Source organism: Pectinophora gossypiella, chromosome 25, assembly GCF_024362695.1.
Source record: "Pectinophora gossypiella chromosome 25, ilPecGoss1.1, whole genome shotgun sequence".
NCBI classification, from domain to species: domain Eukaryota; kingdom Metazoa; phylum Arthropoda; class Insecta; order Lepidoptera; family Gelechiidae; genus Pectinophora; species Pectinophora gossypiella.
In genome coordinates this window covers 3,400,537-3,420,684 of record NC_065428.1, presented here as the reverse complement: position 1 = coordinate 3,420,684, position 20,148 = coordinate 3,400,537, and the positions used below count along the sequence as shown (strand labels likewise).

Here is a 20,148-nt window from a genome sequence, read left to right as displayed (position 1 = left end):
ATGTACGGAATGTTTAAGTTCTCAACAATATAATATATTGAATTATTTTTGACCATTTGACCAAATTGGAGATGTCCTAGGAAAAGGTTCACTTCGATCTACTCTGAACCAGCGTGCGTGTATAAAACGATTGAATGTGGAGGAAGTAAGAGAAGTGTGTCAGGATCGAAGCAAATGGAATTCCATAGTCTCTGCTTACCCGGTGGGAAATAGGCGTGAGTTCATGTATGTATATACCTATGTTGAACTATTTTTGAACCAAGCATGATGTGAAATAGCTTACTCGGGCCACTCAATAGAAATTGGGGCGTGAATTTTCATCTAACTGATTATGATTTTCCTCTTTTTCTGCTTTAAAGTTTACAAACTTATATTGAAGAAACTCATTTTTAATGTCATTGAACAAACTCAATTTAATCTTTGAAGAAATAACAAGTTTCTGAAAATCCTATTATATTAAAGCTGGTAACAAATTAAAAACTATAATTAGGAAAACTGCTTGTTACATTTCTCATTCAGTTGAATATTTTTTCTCCGAAAGTATGAAAATTAGGCTTTTTGAAGAAAATATTTTTAGTGCGCACAATACTGGACTGAAAAAAAATCTGAATGCCATCGAAACGACAAGAGAGAGAGTTACGCATTGTTATGGAGAGAAGGCGAACGTCGTGTCCTATACGAAAATGGAAGAATTGGGTAGTTTTCTAGGTCAAAGATAAATTATGGAATTCTGATTTCTAAATAAAGACAGATCTAAAGGTGTCAAAAAAGTTTTATTTTTTTCTATTTAACTTATTTATAAATTTTAACAAAGAAATAGGTATAAATATGTGCGACATTTTGACACGTTTTTCTATGACGTCACAGGTTGTTTTTTCGTACAAATTCCACAGTAATTTCGTGTTTTGACGTTTCGTAAAAAGTAACTGATTTGACTAGTTGGAAACTACCTTGGCCTTTGATAGACAAGAATGGAGAATGCTACACCCATTAGAGCGTGGCTCTTAAATTTGTGATGATGAAAGAGTTTTGTATTGTATTGTAAGTAAAGTTGATAACATTTTAGGTTAGGTCAGGTTTAGGGTAGTTTAGCTCTAAATACATAGCTCTCGGGAGAAATGCATTTTAGGAGGTGTGTGACGTAACCTGTATTGGGCTGGTTTTCCCTTCGTGGGTTGGAAGGTCAGACAGGCAGTCGCTTCTGTAAAAAATCGGACCTGTCAAATCTGTAGGTTAGGTAAGCGGACCCTGTGAAAAACTGGATAATGCTAGGGAGATGATGAGGTCTACATACATAACAATAGTGATGTTTACTGCTAGATTGTGGTCTAGCGTATTCAATATTGTTTTTTTTTGTTTCAGCCCAAGTGCCAGTGAAGGTGGAACTGACTACGGTGTTGATAATCGTACTGGCTGCAGTCGGGGTCATAGCCACTATGACTGCTCTGTCGGCTGTCGTGTTCTGCTGTCGGTACTGCAACAAGAGAGACAGTAAGTACACTAAAAGTTATTATTACGCCATCTATCTATAATATAGAGTACCAAAATATTAGCGTCAAAAAAAAAACAAAAAAATATATATATAAAAAAATATTGCCGTCGGCGTCGTCTTAATGACGATACATAGATCGAAAGAATTGCGCATGGACAGGAGGAGGACCCGGTGGTGTAATGATCAACACGCTCTTCGTTGACAAGAGCTGCAGGTTCAAGACCCGTCCGAGTCATTTTTTTTTTAGATTTAAATTTTCTCTTTTTGTGTGTTTTGTTTTTGTTAATATCAGAGAGACATATATGTACGCCTAAGCGATCACCATTTACCTACGTCACGTGACATTTCGTTAGTTTATGTCAATAGGCTAGTTTCCAATTAGTCAAATCAATTCCATAGTTATGTCGTGTGCGGAAGGCAAGAGGGAAACCACTGCCCTATTTTTCCCTAAAAGTAGCATGGAGAATGCTGCACGGACAAAAGCGTAGCTCTTAAATTAGTGATGTGATGAGTAATTTTGTGTTTTGACGTTTAGTAAAAAGTAACTGATTTAAATAGTTGGAAACTACCCTATTGCTTCAATATGACCTTTTTAATTCCCAAGAACTCGTCTCAGGATTGCCTTAAACTAATTAAAATGCATAATACCGGGTTCTTACCGCGTTAATCAGGGACATGAGACTGCCGATATTTCAACACTATTTGAAACACACACATTTTTATCCGGCCAAGTAGTTAATGCCATCTGCGGAAAATCTATAATAAGTCACGTCAAAAACCAAAAAAATTTAAACACGCACACTAGTAGTAGACACTCCAATTTCATCAGTCGTCCCGTGATCATGGCACTTGCAACAGTGTTGAAACATCGGGAGTCTCATATCCCTGATTACCGCGATAAGAACCCGGTATTATGTGTTTTAATTGTGATAATAACCGCGTAAACCTCAAACAACGCCCTAAACTAATAAATAGTTAGCTGCAGATTTAAAATATTTAATTGATACAAGTAAAAGCAAGAAAAAGTAACATCAAAGATCATCATGTTAGTCTTAAAATATTTTAGTAAATAGATTGCACACATTGTCGATTTGGATTATCTGTAATGACTATGTATATAAATAAATAAATAAATAAATCAATTCTATTCTATGTATCAAATCCATTGAGTTGTGCTCCGAACTGTAAACCTGTGAACAAGATTACAGTGTCTCACGAAATCGAATATCGTACCGCAGCGACAAAATGGAACCTCGTGATTTTCGGTAAATGAGACTAGCTCGGTTTTGCTCCTTTAGAGATGGATGGCAGTGAGTCAACTCATATTTTCAAAAGAAAACCTTTAGCTTTTCCGTTTTCTCTCTTTATTTAAGAGCTGCGCTCTTGTCGGTGGAGTAATCGCCTTCATTACTCCATAGATAGGGCGTGTAGAACGGTGGTTGCAATGGTGGTTACACCGACCAATTTCTCAATCGGTGATGTTCTAGTTAGAGCACTACCAGAATCCATTTCCTCGGCCTCCAACCAGTACTGATACCGTTGCTGCCCGGCATCAGGGGTGCGCGTTTGAAGTAGCGGCGCCTACTCGCTACGTCACAAGATCGCCATAGAACCTAAGTAGCATTTTATAGGTTAGACCGTCCCAGTGAGCTACTCAGTACGTTTTTGTTTCATATCGTTTAGAAAGTCATTTTTCCTAAGTCGGGTTTTAATTTTTAAACTTGTACTTTTATTCCATTACTTCCAGCCAAGCAGAGAAGTGGCTTTTGAATGTTTGCTTAGTTTACAACTTTAACCAAATTTGCGTGTAGAACGGTGGTTGCAATGGTGGTTACACCGACCAATTTCTCAATCGATGATCTTCTAGTTAGAGCACTACCAGAATCCATTTCCTCGGCCTCCAAACAATAATGATACCGCTGCTAATTATTTACATTACCCATTTTCTCATTACTTGGGTACATATTTATTCCAAATTACAATGTAATGGCAGATACATAAATAAAAATAAATGTTGATTGATATTTGGATCAGATCATGTATAGAATTATATTGCTACCTATATTTCTTCTCATTATATTGATCTGACTGGGTGGAGGATGCGTTGTGCCTTGGTGTATTAAAAAGGGTCATCATTTATACCCAAAAACAAAGATAAAAGATGCATATGTCTGTTCCATGAAATTAGAAGGTTAAACGAATGAAAATCAATGCAGCGCCATAATAATACATAACAATAATAACACCCTTCCACCTCGACTCTCACCCAACGTCTCTTTTTTTTTTTCAAAATCACTCATCTCAATCCGTTCACACCGTTCATTTCACTCCGTTCATTTCAAGTCACTCGTCCATCTTTTCTTTATTCGTCTTCGTTCAGAAATCAACATTCAGCCTCTTACTTATCCCACATATATATCATCATCATCATCAGCCGTATGACGCCCACTGCTGGGCATAGGCCTCCCCCAAGGATCTCCACGACGATCGGTCCTGCGCTGCCCGCATCCAGCGGCTTCCCGCGACCTTCACCAGATCGTCGGTCCACCTTGTAGCGGGCCTACCCACTGAGCGTCGTCCGACTAACATGATGATCTTTGATGTTACTTTTTCTTGCTTTTACCTACTTGTAACAATTAAATATTTTAAATCTGTAGCTAACTATTTACACATATATATATATACACAACAACAATTAAAATTATATAGAACAACGTAACCTGAAATAAACATTTAAAACAAACATTTCTCTAAACTCAATACGGACTGACCCAAACCTATCAGATTCACTCACCTCTAAAGATAAATTATCCCAACTCTAGAAGTTGTGAGCTTGGTTCAACAAGCAAACTTTGATTTTAGTATTATTAGTATCGCTTTTAGAGTTTATCGGAATAGTCTTACACCAGTCGACTGACGGATTAAAGTATAAGTTTTTAACTCAACCGGGCAACATGGGATTAAGTTGAAAGTTTGGGCTGCCCGTGTCAGTAACAATTTGGCTAAAGTTGTAAACTAAGCAAACATTCAAAAGCCACTTCTCTGCTTGGCTGTAAATAATGGAATAAACGTACAAGTTTAAAAATTTAAACTCAACTACGGAAAAATTACGTTCTAAACGGTAGGAAACAAAAAGGTCTAATCTAAATCTAATTTAATCTAGCCTACAAGATCCCACTGCTGGGCAAAGGCCTCCCCTTCCTCTTTCCATTTTTCGCGGTCCTGTGCGTATTCCGGCCAGTCCCTCCGGCAAGCGACCAAGTCGTCACGCCACGTCGTGACGGATCGTCACGCATTGGGTGCCTCATGACGGGTACAGGCGTCGTGGCAGACCTCGAAAGAGATGGCGTGACAAAAAGGTATATTGCTCTAAAATTCTTCCGAAATTCGTGGTAAACAAACTCTTAGGACTGACTCGCATACGACCACGGCTATCTTATAAACATACTATTCGGAAGAAATCCATTCGAAAAATCATTATTTTCGTCAGTTCAATTTCAATTTCAATCACAAATTACAATTTAGGTATCACAACTGTAGGGATATAAATATCAACTTAAAATATCATAGTCATGCGAGATGAATACATAGAATTTAGAATAATTATTATATGTCTTCATTTTATGGCCAGGCGCGCACTACGAATTTTCGCCGCGCGGCAGAAAAAAGCAGCGGCATAATGTCGCACTTCGTCGCCGGTTCGTCAAACCTTACAAGAATCGTAGCATGTAAAGACTCTACAACAAATCCTATGTGGCTAGGTTGCGGTTAATACCACAAAATTGGCGCCGGTGTATCCAGATGACTGCTGTTGTAGTTTTCCAACTCGGGTGCCCCATTACGAGTGCAATTTGTAATTTATGTGGCTCATAGGTGCAGTTACGAAATATACTTGTACTAGCAGGACCACTGAATTAGTCGATATCATGCCCGGTGGGGCATAATTATCACAAATATTACTTTGTGGTTCCTAGTTTGGTTAAGACATTACTGGTTGATCACCAAATTGTCCAAAAGTAAGATCCGTGCTTCGGAAGGCACGTGAAGCCGTTGGTACAGGTTACTACTTATTGATGGAAGTAAGTAGTCGTTACATGAGCCATGTCAGGGGTCTTTGGCGGCTCAATAGTAACCCTGACACCAGGGTTGATGGGGTACTCCACCTCACAACCCACACGATAGAAGACTGAATTAGTCCTAAGTTTCAACTTTGTATTTGGATTGTTGTGTTTGAGATAGAGTTCACTCATTTTTATCGAGTTCAAAAAAAGAGATTGAGTTTTTAAATAATTTGTCTTTCTTTTTTTTGAGGGACATTGGGAGGGGTGGTGGGGGGGGGGGGGTATTTGTTACAAAAGAAAAAAAAATTGGGAATCGAAGCTAACTGGCATTATTAGCTACTAGAATGAATGTAACATGACGAAGTATACTCCATGTCTCTGGTTGATAATTGAGACGTAATTAAGTTTGTTTGTTTCTGTAATAAAAAAAAATTGTTACAGATAAAAACGAGAAAGACAAACGGCAACAGGATGAGACCTCCAACATACCGCTTACAGGGACTAAGGAGTCTGAAAGTGTTGATAGTTTAGGTAAGTAACATAATTATAACTAACACACATAAATTTCTATTAAAGTAATTTGGTATTATATTATAACGTATGTTTATTTTAACACATTAACACATGTTTATGGAACACGATGTTCGTGCATCACCCAACAGGGTCCACATAATACCAGCGTCGTGGTTCACGCCGCGACTTGTGCTGAGTGAGGCCCTTTTATCTCAGGACGTCCACCACCACCTTATGATCATTTCGACTAACATCCGTCTTGCTTTTTTGTAATTGTTTTAATGGAAATTTCATATGATGTTGTTGTCTTTTTTTGTGTGTGTGGCGTCCTTTCATAATAAACTATTTCTATTCTATTCTATAAATCGGAGTAGTCAGAGAGAGCGACTATATTCATCGCAAGATGAACTAACTACCCACAACTCACCGAGCATTCTGTTAGACCAGGGGGGTTAAAATCGCCACATCGAAGCAATTCATTTAAGAAAGCAATATTGCAATTTGACATTTATTTGCATTGCGCACTTACTTTTATATGCGCAAAAATGTCAAATTGCAACATTGTTTTCTTAGATGCATTGCTACGATGCGGCCATTTTAACCCCCCTGTTAGGTGTTGAGCTGTATGTTTATTTATTTTTTATTTATTTATTTATTTATTTTATGTTGTTAGGTAATTAAAAATAAATTGATAAATACTGACAGTTATCGAGGTCGATCCTTTAGAAGCATGCCTATACACTAAAACACACACACACACTCTCACTCCACACAAAACATTCTCTCACATTCACACACCCTCTCTCACATTCACACACACTCTCCCACTCCTACATTAAAATAAAACTTACGTTTATTATTTCGAAAAACAAATAAAATATAAAAAGACTAGGCATTCACCACAGGTTTTGTCAAAAATGAAATTGTAAACAGTGAAAGAAATCCACACAAGCTTCGTCAAAACTAAACCATATTCTATATTAAATATAATAAATATTTTGTAAATCAATGAAATGTCGTGGGTTTATTTATTTTTTCTATTTCTTCCAGACAAGAATCCGGATATAATTCCGCTTGACGGCAAGATCAGTGACAGTTGTTCCAACAAATCCTCGACCACAGATTACAGCTCCATTCGCCCGCTTATCTCGAAGACACCTTCGGACAAATATGACTCCATACCGCCTAATTGTGATCGCTACTACGATCATAATATCGATCCTTGCAATCAGTATATTCAGGTGAGTTAAGAATGATTATTGATTTAAAGCCTCCGTGCCAATACAGGGTGTTAGTGACATCGTAACGAATACTGAGGGGCATGATTCAGACCACGATTCTGAGTTAATATCAAGTGGAATTTTCCGTCGCAAAAATCATAGTATTTTATAGTTTTTTTAAATTATATTAAATTCCATACTTTTGCGTTTAACTTGATATTAACTCAGAATATTGAGCTGAATCATCCTTCTCAGTATTCGTTACGATGTCACTTACACCCAGTACAGGCACGTACAGGTAGCCATACAAGTATGTATGGGTGTTAGTGACCCCGTAACTAACACTGAAAGGGATGATTCAGACCAAGTTGATATCAAGTGGAATTTCTTGTCTAAAAATTCATGAAATTGAGTTCCACTTGATTTCAACTCAGAATTATGGTCTGAATCATCCTTCAAAGTTTTTATTACGATGTCACTAACACTGTATTTCCACAACTCCTGACCTAATCCATAATTTGCCCACAGGTGCGTCCAATGGAGTACAGAGTACGCCCAACATACCAGCCCAACATCATGCCGAACCTAGGTCCCAGCATACAAAGCCTAGGGCCCATGACCAGTCTGGGCCATATGGCCAACGTTGGGCCAGAGTGCCACAGACAGTACGACAAGGTTTACGAAGACTGGCTGAAGTATAAAAATGCTTTGCCATTAAACACCAGTGGTTTGGTAAGTATTTTTTTTTACAGATTTACATTCAGCCATTACAGTAAAAACCAATTCAACTGAAACAAACACATATAAGACATAACAATTATTATTATTTAACTAGAATAATAGCGAAATGCCACATCTGTGAATTTGCCCACCGAACAGCTGTACGTTAAGCATCCGCATCGCGCAAGTAACCGGCGAGTACCAACCAAGATTGGTTCTCGACAGCGGGACTTTAAACATTTGCGGTTGCCGTCGCACGTTGCAATAATTGTCCTGTACATACAGACATAGTGACGACAAAAGTAACTCTTATTTACCACGAGTTGTGTGTCTTGGCGGCAACGACAAGAGAGGATCTGGAGAGTGGTGATCAGCTACAGCCGAAGCCTCCTATTGATAAATGTGTCGCTCGATTAGCACCACCCAGGGGTCAGGTGTAGGCAGTAGGCAGTAGCTAGTCAGTGGTGTATAGTATAAACACCCACTCCTCGCCATCTATGTTTAAGTCCCATGTCCCATGGACATGCGCCTATTGCCAATAAACGGGCACAAATCCTGTAAACCACGTGATCATCATCCCGTTTTTCACAGGGTCCGCATACCGAACCTGTAAATTTGACAGGTCCGGTTTTTTACAGAAGCGAATGCCTGATCTTCCAACCCGCGAAGGGAAAACCAGCCCAATACAGAAAAAGTTACATACCTCCGGAAGTGCATTTCTCGCATTTCTCGACAATGCATTTATCTCCATTTCTCGGGAATGTAGATTTCCGCACAATGTTTTCCTTCACCGCTGAGCACGTGATAATCATTTGTGATCCAAACATGAATTCGAAAACAAATTCGACAATCATTGGTTTAGTGTGCTGAATTCGAACCTGAGACCTCAAAGTGAGAGGCGAACGTTCTACTCTGGGTTACTACCACGTGAACCGCGTGATATATGAATTTAAATCCATAAAGGCGAATTCAGTGGTTTAGAACCCCGCGGAAGTCACGCGTTCTTCGAACATATAAAAGCAGATTTTCATTGAGCCTCCTCTTCCAGCTACCAGCCGAACAGCTGATGCCTCCCGAGCTGTATGCAACCCCGCCGCCACCCGCTATCTACAGCAACCCGAATCGCAACCCGCTCAACCTAGCACAAATGCCGGACCTAGAACCAAGGTAAGTGTATTTGTTCTCATACCTCCAAATAGATTAAAACATAACTGCCTAATATTAAAAATAAGGACCAGTTTAGTACCATTAGTGATTATATTTCAATAAGATAATATTTTACAATAGTCTCAAAGCGCGGTAAGATTTAAATCTGTCAAAGTATGTTAGCTATTGTGGTCACGTTCATTAGTATAGTGAGGTATCAGTCGATATTGCGTCGAACGATTCCCTTTTATCTAACACTACACAGATAAATGAAGCCCAAAATAAGTTCTTTTCAGATCAATTGCTTCAATGTGGCCTTTTTAGAACCTCTGACCTATCACAATGCAGCCCAACATAATTAACGAACACCTAAAGTAGCTTCGGGTTAACTCATTTTAAACTTGTGGCTCTGCCCACCCCGATAGAAATTGTGGGCGTGATTTTATGTATACATACATAAACATAAATAGCCTGTAGGTATACGTGCCACTACTGGGCATAGGCCCGTCAATCAGCCGGGTGTGGTGTGTACATATACGAGTAAATTATACTCTATTGTATTCTAGGTACCACCTGGAGCCTAGGTCTCTAGTAGACTCTAGAAGTTGCTCGAACAGTCCTCCAGTGCGGTTCAACACAGACACCAACAGTGTCTACTTCAGCAAGAACGTGGTGGACAGGCCTACTAACACCTTGCCGCATTTGAAGCCTAGGAATAATGGTGAGTTCTGTTTATGAAAACCAGAGCAATTTACAATTATCACTGTTGTTCGAAGGTTTTATGTTTGGAAGAGATTGCTTTTAGTGAAAACAAATCTTTTGCACACACGCACACGTAGGCACACACACACGCTCACTCTCACACAGACTCACCCTCTCTCTCACACACACACACGCGAGAGAACCTGTAAATATAAATAAAATAAAGTGTTCGTTTGATAGTCTGGAAGTAAAAAAAAATCAGAACGCACTTATTTTGAAATTCGCATCTACATTTGTACTATTTACTTACTTATACATGGTGTTAGTAACATAGCTCATGATTTTGAGTTAATATCAAAGTTTTCGTTATGATGTCGCTAATGCCCTGTATAAGTAAGTAATACTTACTTAACTAAGTTAGTAATACATAAATAAGTGTTAAAATTATCATGTGTTTTCTGTCCCTAGGTAATTCCCAAAATTCCCCAAGCGAGGGAAAGTCAAATGCGACAAATTCGACAGATCACAAGCACAGTCAAGAGTGCTAAAATAAGACAATCGGTGAATTTACTAACATTAATTAATTAGTTACAAGTGAAAAACTATGACTTTAAATATAAATATGTAAAGTGTAAAAAGAACTTAGTTATTGAAAAAAGTTTGGAGTTTAAAAAGTTCGACCCGTCCGATTATTACCTACTTTCTTTTCGTTTAGAAATTGTGTTTAAATTTTAACGTTTTATTTTTATTTTTTGATGTGCATGCAAAGGTTTTAGACCATACAGCCTTTTTATTGTCATCCAGTTATTTCCTGTAAGAAAAAAAGCAAGATTTTTGTAAATTCCAGCTACCTAATTAAGTTTCGTCGAAACTTTTACTTTGATTGTTTGTGAAGTGAAGAATAAAAATCTTAAAATATATGATCACTGCCAGGTAGTTATTACGTGTGTTGATTCTTATCGCCAATCGCTATCAACGAGTTAGAATCGTTTATTTGGAAATTCATTGTAATGTCTCGAATCAAGAATACTACTTAAGTGTTAAGGTTGGCAAAAGTTTACGTACTTTTTCGTGCGTTTTCACGGCCAACATTTTCCTCCTCGCGCGCTGTTAATCGCTTTAAGTCTGCTTCAGACTTTTTCTTCCAAATAAATAGACACACATTATACACAATAGGTTCGAAAAAGCAATAGTCTTGCTCCCTATTACATAGGATTTAAACATAGCTGGCGAGGAGTGGGTGTATATATACATATATACACGCCTGTATACCCGTATATGTATATACTATACACCTTTTCCTACCCATACGGGTATACAGGCGTGATACTATGTTATGTTATGTAAAGTGAAGCTACGTTTCCACTTGGCAACATTTGGCGCGCGACATGTTGCACAACATGTTGCGCGGAACTTTTTGTTTAACAACGTTGTCTGTCTACGCATGTACTACACGTCTGTCGACGACAACAACTAGTGTTGTTGCGTCACGTCTCCACTTGACAACAGTTGATGCTCAATTAAAGATGATCACTAAACAATCAACAAGCCGCGCGACATTTTACGCTTCAGCTGGCAACGTCGCTCTTTTGCTCTTTGTTGTGCAACGTTGTCGTACATGTTGAGCGTTAAGTGTTGCGCGTTAATTGTTGCGTAGTTGATACGAGGCTTGAAGTCTACAGAATTTAGAAAGTATTATTTTACCTGGCACATATCTGTCTGTAATATTACGGTCGGTGACGTAACATTTATTGCAGTCTGTTAGTGACACCGTAACGAAAAAAAAAAATATCTACTTGATTGTACTTAAAACGAGTAGGTGTTGTTCTTGTCCTGGCCACATTCATCCAAGTGTATCCAATAAAGTATCTATTTACCTACCTTTCTGTGCAGTTAGTGCTTTAGTACTCTTGATTTGAGAAACTAGTCTTACAAGTTGGTAAATTGTTATGTCAATTTGTATATTAAGAATTGTGTAGTCACGCACAGGTACTCAAAGGTGTATTAAGACTGAATTTGTATTACAATTGGTAGATAATCAAACAAATTTCGTTGAAACCCGCTGTTCGATAAGGTACTTATCTTTTCTACTTAATTTTTACAATTATTAGTGTTGACTATCATCATTATAGGCCTAAAACGTGTGATTTTAAATCTATGAGTCGTATATATCAAGATTCGTGAAATAACGGTTATATTTACACATAACGTTGTATGTAACGTTATTTTTACATAAATTTCTGCATGTGAAAACGGATTAAGTCACAAATTGTTTCAAGTGAATCTTAAAATTGTTTACTCATAAGACATGCGGTCGAAAAAAATGCATGCAATGTTACACGACGCCAAATGTACTGTGTTGCGTGTCATGTTACATGATGTGTTACAAATTGAACTTTGATATACGATAAATGTATCGATTTTTATATACCGTAAGTTCCAGCACGTTATTGCTATAATATCTTTCGTTGCTGTAACACATACCAAACATGAAATGCAACATAACATGTAACATGTTATGAGTATCCGGGTTAAGAATTGTTTTTCTAACATAATCGCAAAAGCAGACTGGGTGTAGTTAAAAAAATGTTGTAATTGTACATATTTATTGTAAATATTAATATTAACATTAAAATCCATTAAGTACGTTATACGAAAAGTTGCCATATTAAGTTAAAATATAGAATTTTAAGCAACATATTAAAGTGTCTAATATAAATAGTATATTATGAAAAAATCGAGCTTTATGTTGTGAAAAAAATAATTTTCTTTTTAACTTTATTCGTGCACGAGATTTTAAAACTTAATTATTAAAAAAACACTTGAAAAGTGGTTTTCGCACGCTGTCAGACATAATTATGTTTCAAGAATTTGGAGTTTTAATTGTTGAAATTCAAATACTGTAAGCTTCTCGAAGCTGTGTTGTTTAAATGTAAAATATATAATAGTTAATTGCAAATATTTAATGTGATAAAGTTACTCCGTATTTCAATTAAGGCTAATCCATGAGTCGAAATCTTGTTTTCAAATTCAAAAGAGAAAAGTAAATCTTTAAAAGTAAATCCTTGTCTTTATATTTTTTATTTTTTTGTCTCGAGACAATTGATCAAGACTTATTTAAAAAGTATAAAAACGGTTTTAAATTGACTCATGGACACACAATTCCACTAATAGTTTTATAATTTTATTTGCATTAACAATAATTTATTTTTTAAGTTTTTACAGACCAAATGAATCCTTGACAATGTTAGTAATATTTTTAACAATTAATTTTAATCCTTAGTTGTATAAATAGAGCCATGACTTTGATTTTATACACAGTGAGCATATACTTTACTGAGTTTTAAAAGTTTTAATGAAAGACATTTTAAAACTTTTAACAGGAAGTATATCCAAGGGAACACAGCATGAATAGTCTTTTTTTTAAATAAGCAAATTGTGTTTAATCATTTATGACATTACAAATGCCGAATCACAAGACGTGATTTGAAATTCGAAGATCTGGGAATCAAACTTTGGTTCTTCTGTACGAAATGCGAACATATTAATTACCAATTTATTAATAATTCTAATTCTATTTCTCTTTTGTTTTTTCCTGTTTGTGCAATAAATTATTTGTTATGTTATGTTAATAAATAATTTCGATAAAAATGCCCTAATCGCAAAATGAGGGATTCCTTTCGAACTCGGACATTCTGCTAAATATACATTTTAGGAAAAGAGGAACATTGGTTGAAAAGGACATTTTGTAACTAAGGATAATAAATAAAAAAATGCACAAAATAATTATGAACTCTACGGTCACTGTTTACTATTTTGGTTTAGAAAAAAAATATCTTCTCTCGTGTGGGTTGTGAGACCAATGCTCGATTCTCATCAACCCTGGTGTCAGGGTTACTATCGAACCAAGGCCCATGATATCGCCCATAAAACAACTACATCTTACTTAAGTAAATAGCCGCGACCGACTGCTTAACATGCCCTCCGAAGCACATATCATCTTACTTACGAACAATTGTGTGATCAGCCTGTAATGTCCTAACCAAACTAGGGATCACAAAGTAATTTTTTGTGGTCCCCACCGGTATTTGAACCCGGGACCTCCGAATCGTGAGCCCAACCACGACCACGGAAGCCGTAATTAATTACTATTTATTTAAAACAAAAACTATGAAAATGCAAATTAGGTTGGACCTTAAAAGCCTTTGCCAACTCATACTGTGTTCCCTAATGTGTGCTCGACAGTACATGATTGATTCGCTTAATGCGCTTTAGTGTTTATTTTGTACAGTCGGCGACAAAAGTGCTCAACATGGTTTCTTTGAATGATAGTCTAAAGGTTGTAAGCACCTTTTGCGCTGACCGTACTGTTGCCTAATTTAAGTTATAAGTTACTTGTGATGTAAAATTCCTTTTGAAGATAATAAATGTGACTTTTTAACATTGTATTGTTTTAATTTACGCACCTGATAGATTTAAAAACAAAAAACAAAATGGATAAAAACGTGGACAGACATCGTACTCTTTGTTAAGTAATTCTGAATTCGAATTCGTAAATCAGTAAAAAAAAGAAAAATGTCATTACTTTTTAATTATTTTAGACTAGATTCCATTTTTAAATTAGAATTTTGAAATTTATTTATTTGTTTAATAGTTTATTGTCTACTATTATTTTAATTTATTATTTTCTTGTTTGTTACCGACTTCAAAAAAGGAGGAGGTTCTCATTTTTTTTTTATTTATTTATCTTTGAAACTAAATTTTCACTTATTATCTAAACAGACACGTAATACGAGTTAGAGGCGACTACTTATGTCAATTGATCGGTCTGTGGTTCTATTTGACTTTCTCACCAGAAACATGTAAAGAACGTGATGAGAACCAAAATTCGAGTAAACACCTTAATGTCTCGACTTTTGACGCTTTATCCCGGAACGTGTTAAGACGATGATTAGGAGCCAAACGCATTACTTTTTTATTCTGTGCTCCGAGAGCAACATTTAAATATCCATCTAATTTAAGTTATATCTGTCATTTTCTTATCCATCAAAAAGAAAAGAGACGGATAATCGACAGACAACAATTTTAAGCAGAAATCTTAAACAACCCTCCCACATCCAACGGGTTGCATACCAGCGAGATACCTATTTGATTCGCCCGGGTTATACAATCATTCACTCATTCATTTTAAAATTAACAGCTTTCAAGAAAATGATAGGTATAACGTAACATAAAATTAGATGGTGAATGAATTAGCACCATAATCTTATCAAGATTCCAAATTACACAAATCAGGATTGCGATAAAATAAAATATTCAATTTACCCATTCTTTACATAAAAACAAGAAAAATATTCCTGCGGAACCACTTAAGACGAATACGACACGCACTTGCGTTGTTTACTTGTTTAATGTAGTTTTAATTGTGCCCCAAAGCAATCCACTAAGCCATTTGTGATGTAATTCCTGCCAATTTGCGTGACTTTAATATACCTACAATGTTGCATGGTAACAGTTAACTATGAACCCCTTGTGAAAACAAGGGGAATTAAATGGTCCAAAATGGCGGCATTTCAAGGGTGATTCGTAATTGTTTTTCGTTCATATCATAATAGTGTAGTTTCTAATTAATCAAATCTTCTTCTTATCGTGTCGATGGCAAACTAAATTGTATCGGCCCAAAACTTGGCAACAAGTATGGCGCTATCTGCAGCGCTCATCAGATCCTCCTGCGTACAGGTGTTCGGGCACGCAGGACACGATGTAAGATGTTCCATCGTTTGGGGAACAGTGCCGCACTTGCACTTTAAGTCCGAGCCATCTGAGAAACCCCACCAAATTAATCAAATTAGTTATTTTTAGTCGTGGTAGCCCAGTTGGTCGAACGCTTGCCTCTCACTTTGAGCTTCGAGCACATGCCTAAACCAATGATTGTCGAATTTGTTTTCGAATTCATGTTTGGATCATAGATGATTATCGCGTGCTCAGCGGTGAAGGAAAACATCGTGAGAAAACCCACATTCTCAAGAAATGCATTTTCAGAGGTATGTGTGACCGGTATTGGGCTGGTTTTCCCTTCGCGTTATGGAAGGTCAGACAGGCAGTCACTTCTGTAAAAAACCGGACCTGTCAAATCTTCAGGATAGGTAAGCGGACCCTGTGAAAAACGTGATAATACTAAGGAGATGAGTTACTCTTTTAATAATCGTAAATGAAGAAATTACGAAGGTATAAAAATACTACGACATTATGGAAAGAGTTACTTTTAAATAAACGTCAAAACAAGAAATTACCAAGGTATGAAAATACTACGACATCATAGAAAAACTTGATAAATTATCAGCTATATGTAATTGTTTCGTTTTGTATTTATTGAATAAAGTTGGTAAATAAATTATATTACACTTAAACGAAGGAAATGTTTTTCATTAGTTTTACACCTGTTTTAATTTTGTTAAGTATACCAATTATCGTACTTTTCAAAAAAAAGAAACCTAAATAAACAAAAAGAAATAGAAATATTTAAATAATTAAGTATAAGAGAAAATCATGAGTCTCTAATTAGAAAATAACTTGGATTAGTACATATCTACTATTAGAAAATCGACTAAGAATTCTGGCCTAAATCTTTTTTGTATCCCGCCAAAATCTCCGTCTACCCCAAGACTATACTTAATTAAAAAGAAAAAAGTTTAGTTATCGCACCGCCGCCATCATGGCGGCACCGTGCAAGCGCGAGCGTGTTTTTGCATGGATTTAAAAACGTTATAAATGTCTGTTAAAACTAATAATCTCGTTTAAAACTATTTACAAGTGTAGTAATACAAGTAGCGGTTATTATACTTACATATATTTATAATTTGGTAACATTTTGGTAACATTATAATAATTTTGTTACGTGATAACTTAATTTTATAATAACGTCAAAATAATATTTGCTAGAATAGCTTTTTGTCGCCTAAACCTAAATTGAATAAATTAGGAACGTCATTCTAAATTTATGATTAGACGTCAACTAAAATGTGCCGCCAGAATACAAATCCAGTTTTTGACATTTATACCGTAATCTAAGCTAAAATAAATTTAAGTTTGCCTGCAGGAATCGGCACCAATATCTTAAAATATTATTAAAATAAGGCACATCGTGTCGCATTTTTCATATTGTTTGTGACAAGCAATAAATTAATTATGAATTTGAAAAATATCATCAGGGTGAGAAGAGAACAACTACGGAAGAAATCTGTAAGTACCTACATTACATTTTGTCACTGGATACATAATAATATTATAGCATAAAGTCACGACTAGTTACTTATATTCCCAATTCGGGTAGTCAGACGTACATCTATCGCATTATGAACTAAGTACCCACACTTCATCGAACGGTATCGTCGTTTATAAAGGTCGATAGGCAACAAAACTTAAAAAAAAATAACATACTTAAATAAAAAAACAAACTTAACATAAAAAAGTAAAATTACTTACAAAAATCTCGGGAACTCTGGGAGTGGATAAAAAACATAAAACACGTTCAACTGTTCGTCTTCTTGGGCATGTCGTAAAATCCGACAAAGGATTGTGTCCTTTATAACATGATGGATTTTTTTTATATTATTTTTATTTGTTTTTTTTACGTTAGTATTTTATAATTTTATACAAGATGTTTTATAAACTGTCCCGCACCAAATTGTAATAAGTAAATGTTTCCTTTCTACTGGTTGCCTGGAAGAAATTGCTGCTTAGCAATAGGCCAGATTGTACTGTATCGATCATCCATTTGTGTACTTAAATTTGTTTTGTATGTTGTTTGCAATAAAGTATATTTGATTTGATTTGATGGAAAAATTGTTATGAGCGATAGGTTGGTCCCTAGTCACCTGCCACCCATAAGGTTCATCATTTCCATCTCAGGAATTCGTAACAACAGTAGCTGCAAGTTGTCTTTGTTTACTTGTGGCTCTGCCTACTCCATTAGAGATTACGGGCATGATTATGTGTGGTATCTTTACAAGTTTCGGGTTTATAGGTTTATTCACAAAAGTGTACAGCTAAAATCAAAGTGTCCGAAGTAGTTTTGGGTTGTGCAAAGAACTGTTGTCGAACTATCGATAGTTTGACAATCGATAGATTAGGTTCATTTATTTCACATTTAGTTGTATAACTCATTTTAGATACAATATAAAAAGGTAACAACATAAATATGATCGTCGAAAATGATAACAAAAGAATGTCAACAAATCAAATCAAAATCAAATCAAATCATTTATTCGCGTAGGATTCATGGTTTTGTATAACAGTTGATAACAGTTGCAAAGAAGATAATAAATTAAATTAAAATGTCAAAAGATAATAAATCAATACAATGTCATGGCCAATATAAGTATTAAAATAATGAATGTATAAAATAAAATAATATTCAAGTAATTACAATAAAATACAATGTTATTTTTTTATAAAATCGTCAACTCTCCGCTCCCCCTTTTCCTACGCCAGGTTTAACTCCCTCCGTGCCAGTACTATCGTTTCAAAGCAATGCTAACGATAGTATTGCTTGACTACTGATACTATCGATATTACCGTGAACAGGCCTGCTTCTGTCAGGGAGCTCATAAAACACTGTTTCTGTGAAAAAGTCACATAAACATTCTTTATTTTTCACTTTCCTTCCACCGTCTGCAATTGGAATACCATTGTATTTAAGTTTATATGTAAGTACATATTACAAACTGGACTTAAAAAAAGAAAGGAAAACATGAAACACTAGGAGTAGGGCCCTGTGCTGGGAGGTTTTCTGGCCACGACTTTCCCTCAGCGATACAGCTTCCGATGTGGTAATAGTTTTACAATTTTTTTTTTTTTGACGTGACTTATTGTAGATTTGCCGCAGATGGCATTAACTACTTGGCCGGACAAATGGGGAGCGCTGAAGGCTCTCACCCGGTACAACGTTTAAGACAACAGGCCTGAGGGTGCCCAGTTGGGCATAGTTTTACAACCAGGTACATAATTTATATTTACATAATTCAATTTTGAAGAATTCATATTTTAGTTTTTTTTTTAATCGATGCTATTGTTATTTTTTTTAAACTTGTCGATAGGCAACACTAGTGCAAAGTTTTTACGCGGCAGTGAAACAAGTTTGGTTTTGCCATTTCTTTGATCACCTAACTTGGACGATAAAAGAGTCAGGTTAGCTTTAGCTTAAAGGCCTGAATACGGTTTCTTGTTGGTTTTATATTGACCTTTTCGACTTGACTATAGCCATAGATATTTTTTGACGTGATTTTGTAGATTTGCCGCAGATGGCATTAACTAATTGGCCGGACAAATGGGGAGCGCTGAAGGCTCTCACCCGGTACAACGTTTAAGACAACAGGCCTGAGGGTGCCCAGTTGGGCATAGTTTTACAACCAGGTACATAATTTATATTTACATAATTCAATTTTGAAGAATTCATATTTTAGTTTTTTTTTTGAATCGATGCTATTGTTATTTTTTTTAAACTTGTCGATAGGCAACACTAGTGCAAAGTTTTTACGCGGCAGTGAAACAAGTTTGGTTTTGCCATTTCTTTGATCACCTAACTTGGACGATAAAAGAGTCAGGTTAGCTTTAGCTTAAAGGCCTGAATACGGTTTCTTGTTGGTTTTATATTGACCTTTTCGACTTGACTATAGCCATAGATTTTTTTTTGACGTGACTTGTTGTAGATCTGCCGCAGATGGCATTAACTAATTGGCCGGACAAATGGGAAGCACTGAAGGCTCTCGTCCGGTACAACGTTTAAGATAACAGGCCTGAGGGTGCCCAGTGGGGCGTGTCTTAAATTCTGTACCGAGCGAGAGCCCTCAGCGCTCCCCATTTGTCCGGCCAAGTAGTTAATGCGATTTGCGGCAAATAAACAGCCAGCCAAACATAACATAAAATACCACGAAATACTTACTTACCGCTTTCACTAACATTCTTATAAAGGCCTACTTAACATGAATGTTTGGCAAATTCCGTAACAAATCACTTTGGAACACGGAGGTAGCAATTTTAAACTGATTTTCAACATATATATCACACCTAAAATGCCTTTCTTTCTTTTTTCTTTGCTAGCTTCACTGGCAGCTATAATATATTTATAATAATATATTTATATTTTTTTTTAATATATAATATATTTTGTCCGGCCAAGTAGTTAACGTCATCTGCGGCAAATGCACAATAAGTCACGTCAAAAAAAAAGCTATAATATTAGAGGCGATGGAAGTTTTTTATGGTTCACCTCGTTTACTAACCCGTATCTTGC

At 36.1% G+C, this 20,148-nt stretch overlaps 1 protein-coding gene and 1 long non-coding RNA gene across 3 annotated transcripts in view; one reads left to right on the top strand and one right to left on the bottom strand.

Moving 5' to 3' along the window:
- Positions 1 to 14,295, top strand: part of LOC126378048 (titin-like) — a 795,425-nt gene extending 781,130 nt beyond the window's left edge. For both annotated transcript variants that reach the window (XM_050026148.1, XM_050026147.1), the window contains 7 exons: positions 1,363 to 1,491; positions 5,995 to 6,084; positions 7,117 to 7,307; positions 7,815 to 8,018; positions 9,055 to 9,173; positions 9,719 to 9,873; positions 10,323 to 14,295. In XM_050026148.1, coding sequence (XP_049882105.1) covers positions 1,363 to 1,491; positions 5,995 to 6,084; positions 7,117 to 7,307; positions 7,815 to 8,018; positions 9,055 to 9,173; positions 9,719 to 9,873; positions 10,323 to 10,402 — 968 coding nt within the window. In that variant the 3' untranslated portion in view covers positions 10,403 to 14,295. The remainder of the gene's footprint in view (positions 1 to 1,362; positions 1,492 to 5,994; positions 6,085 to 7,116; positions 7,308 to 7,814; positions 8,019 to 9,054; positions 9,174 to 9,718; positions 9,874 to 10,322) is intronic.
- LOC126378245 (uncharacterized) overlaps positions 1 to 20,148 on the bottom strand; it is a 380,400-nt gene that overhangs the window by 341,163 nt on the left and 19,089 nt on the right. The gene's annotated exons all lie outside the window — the stretch shown is intronic.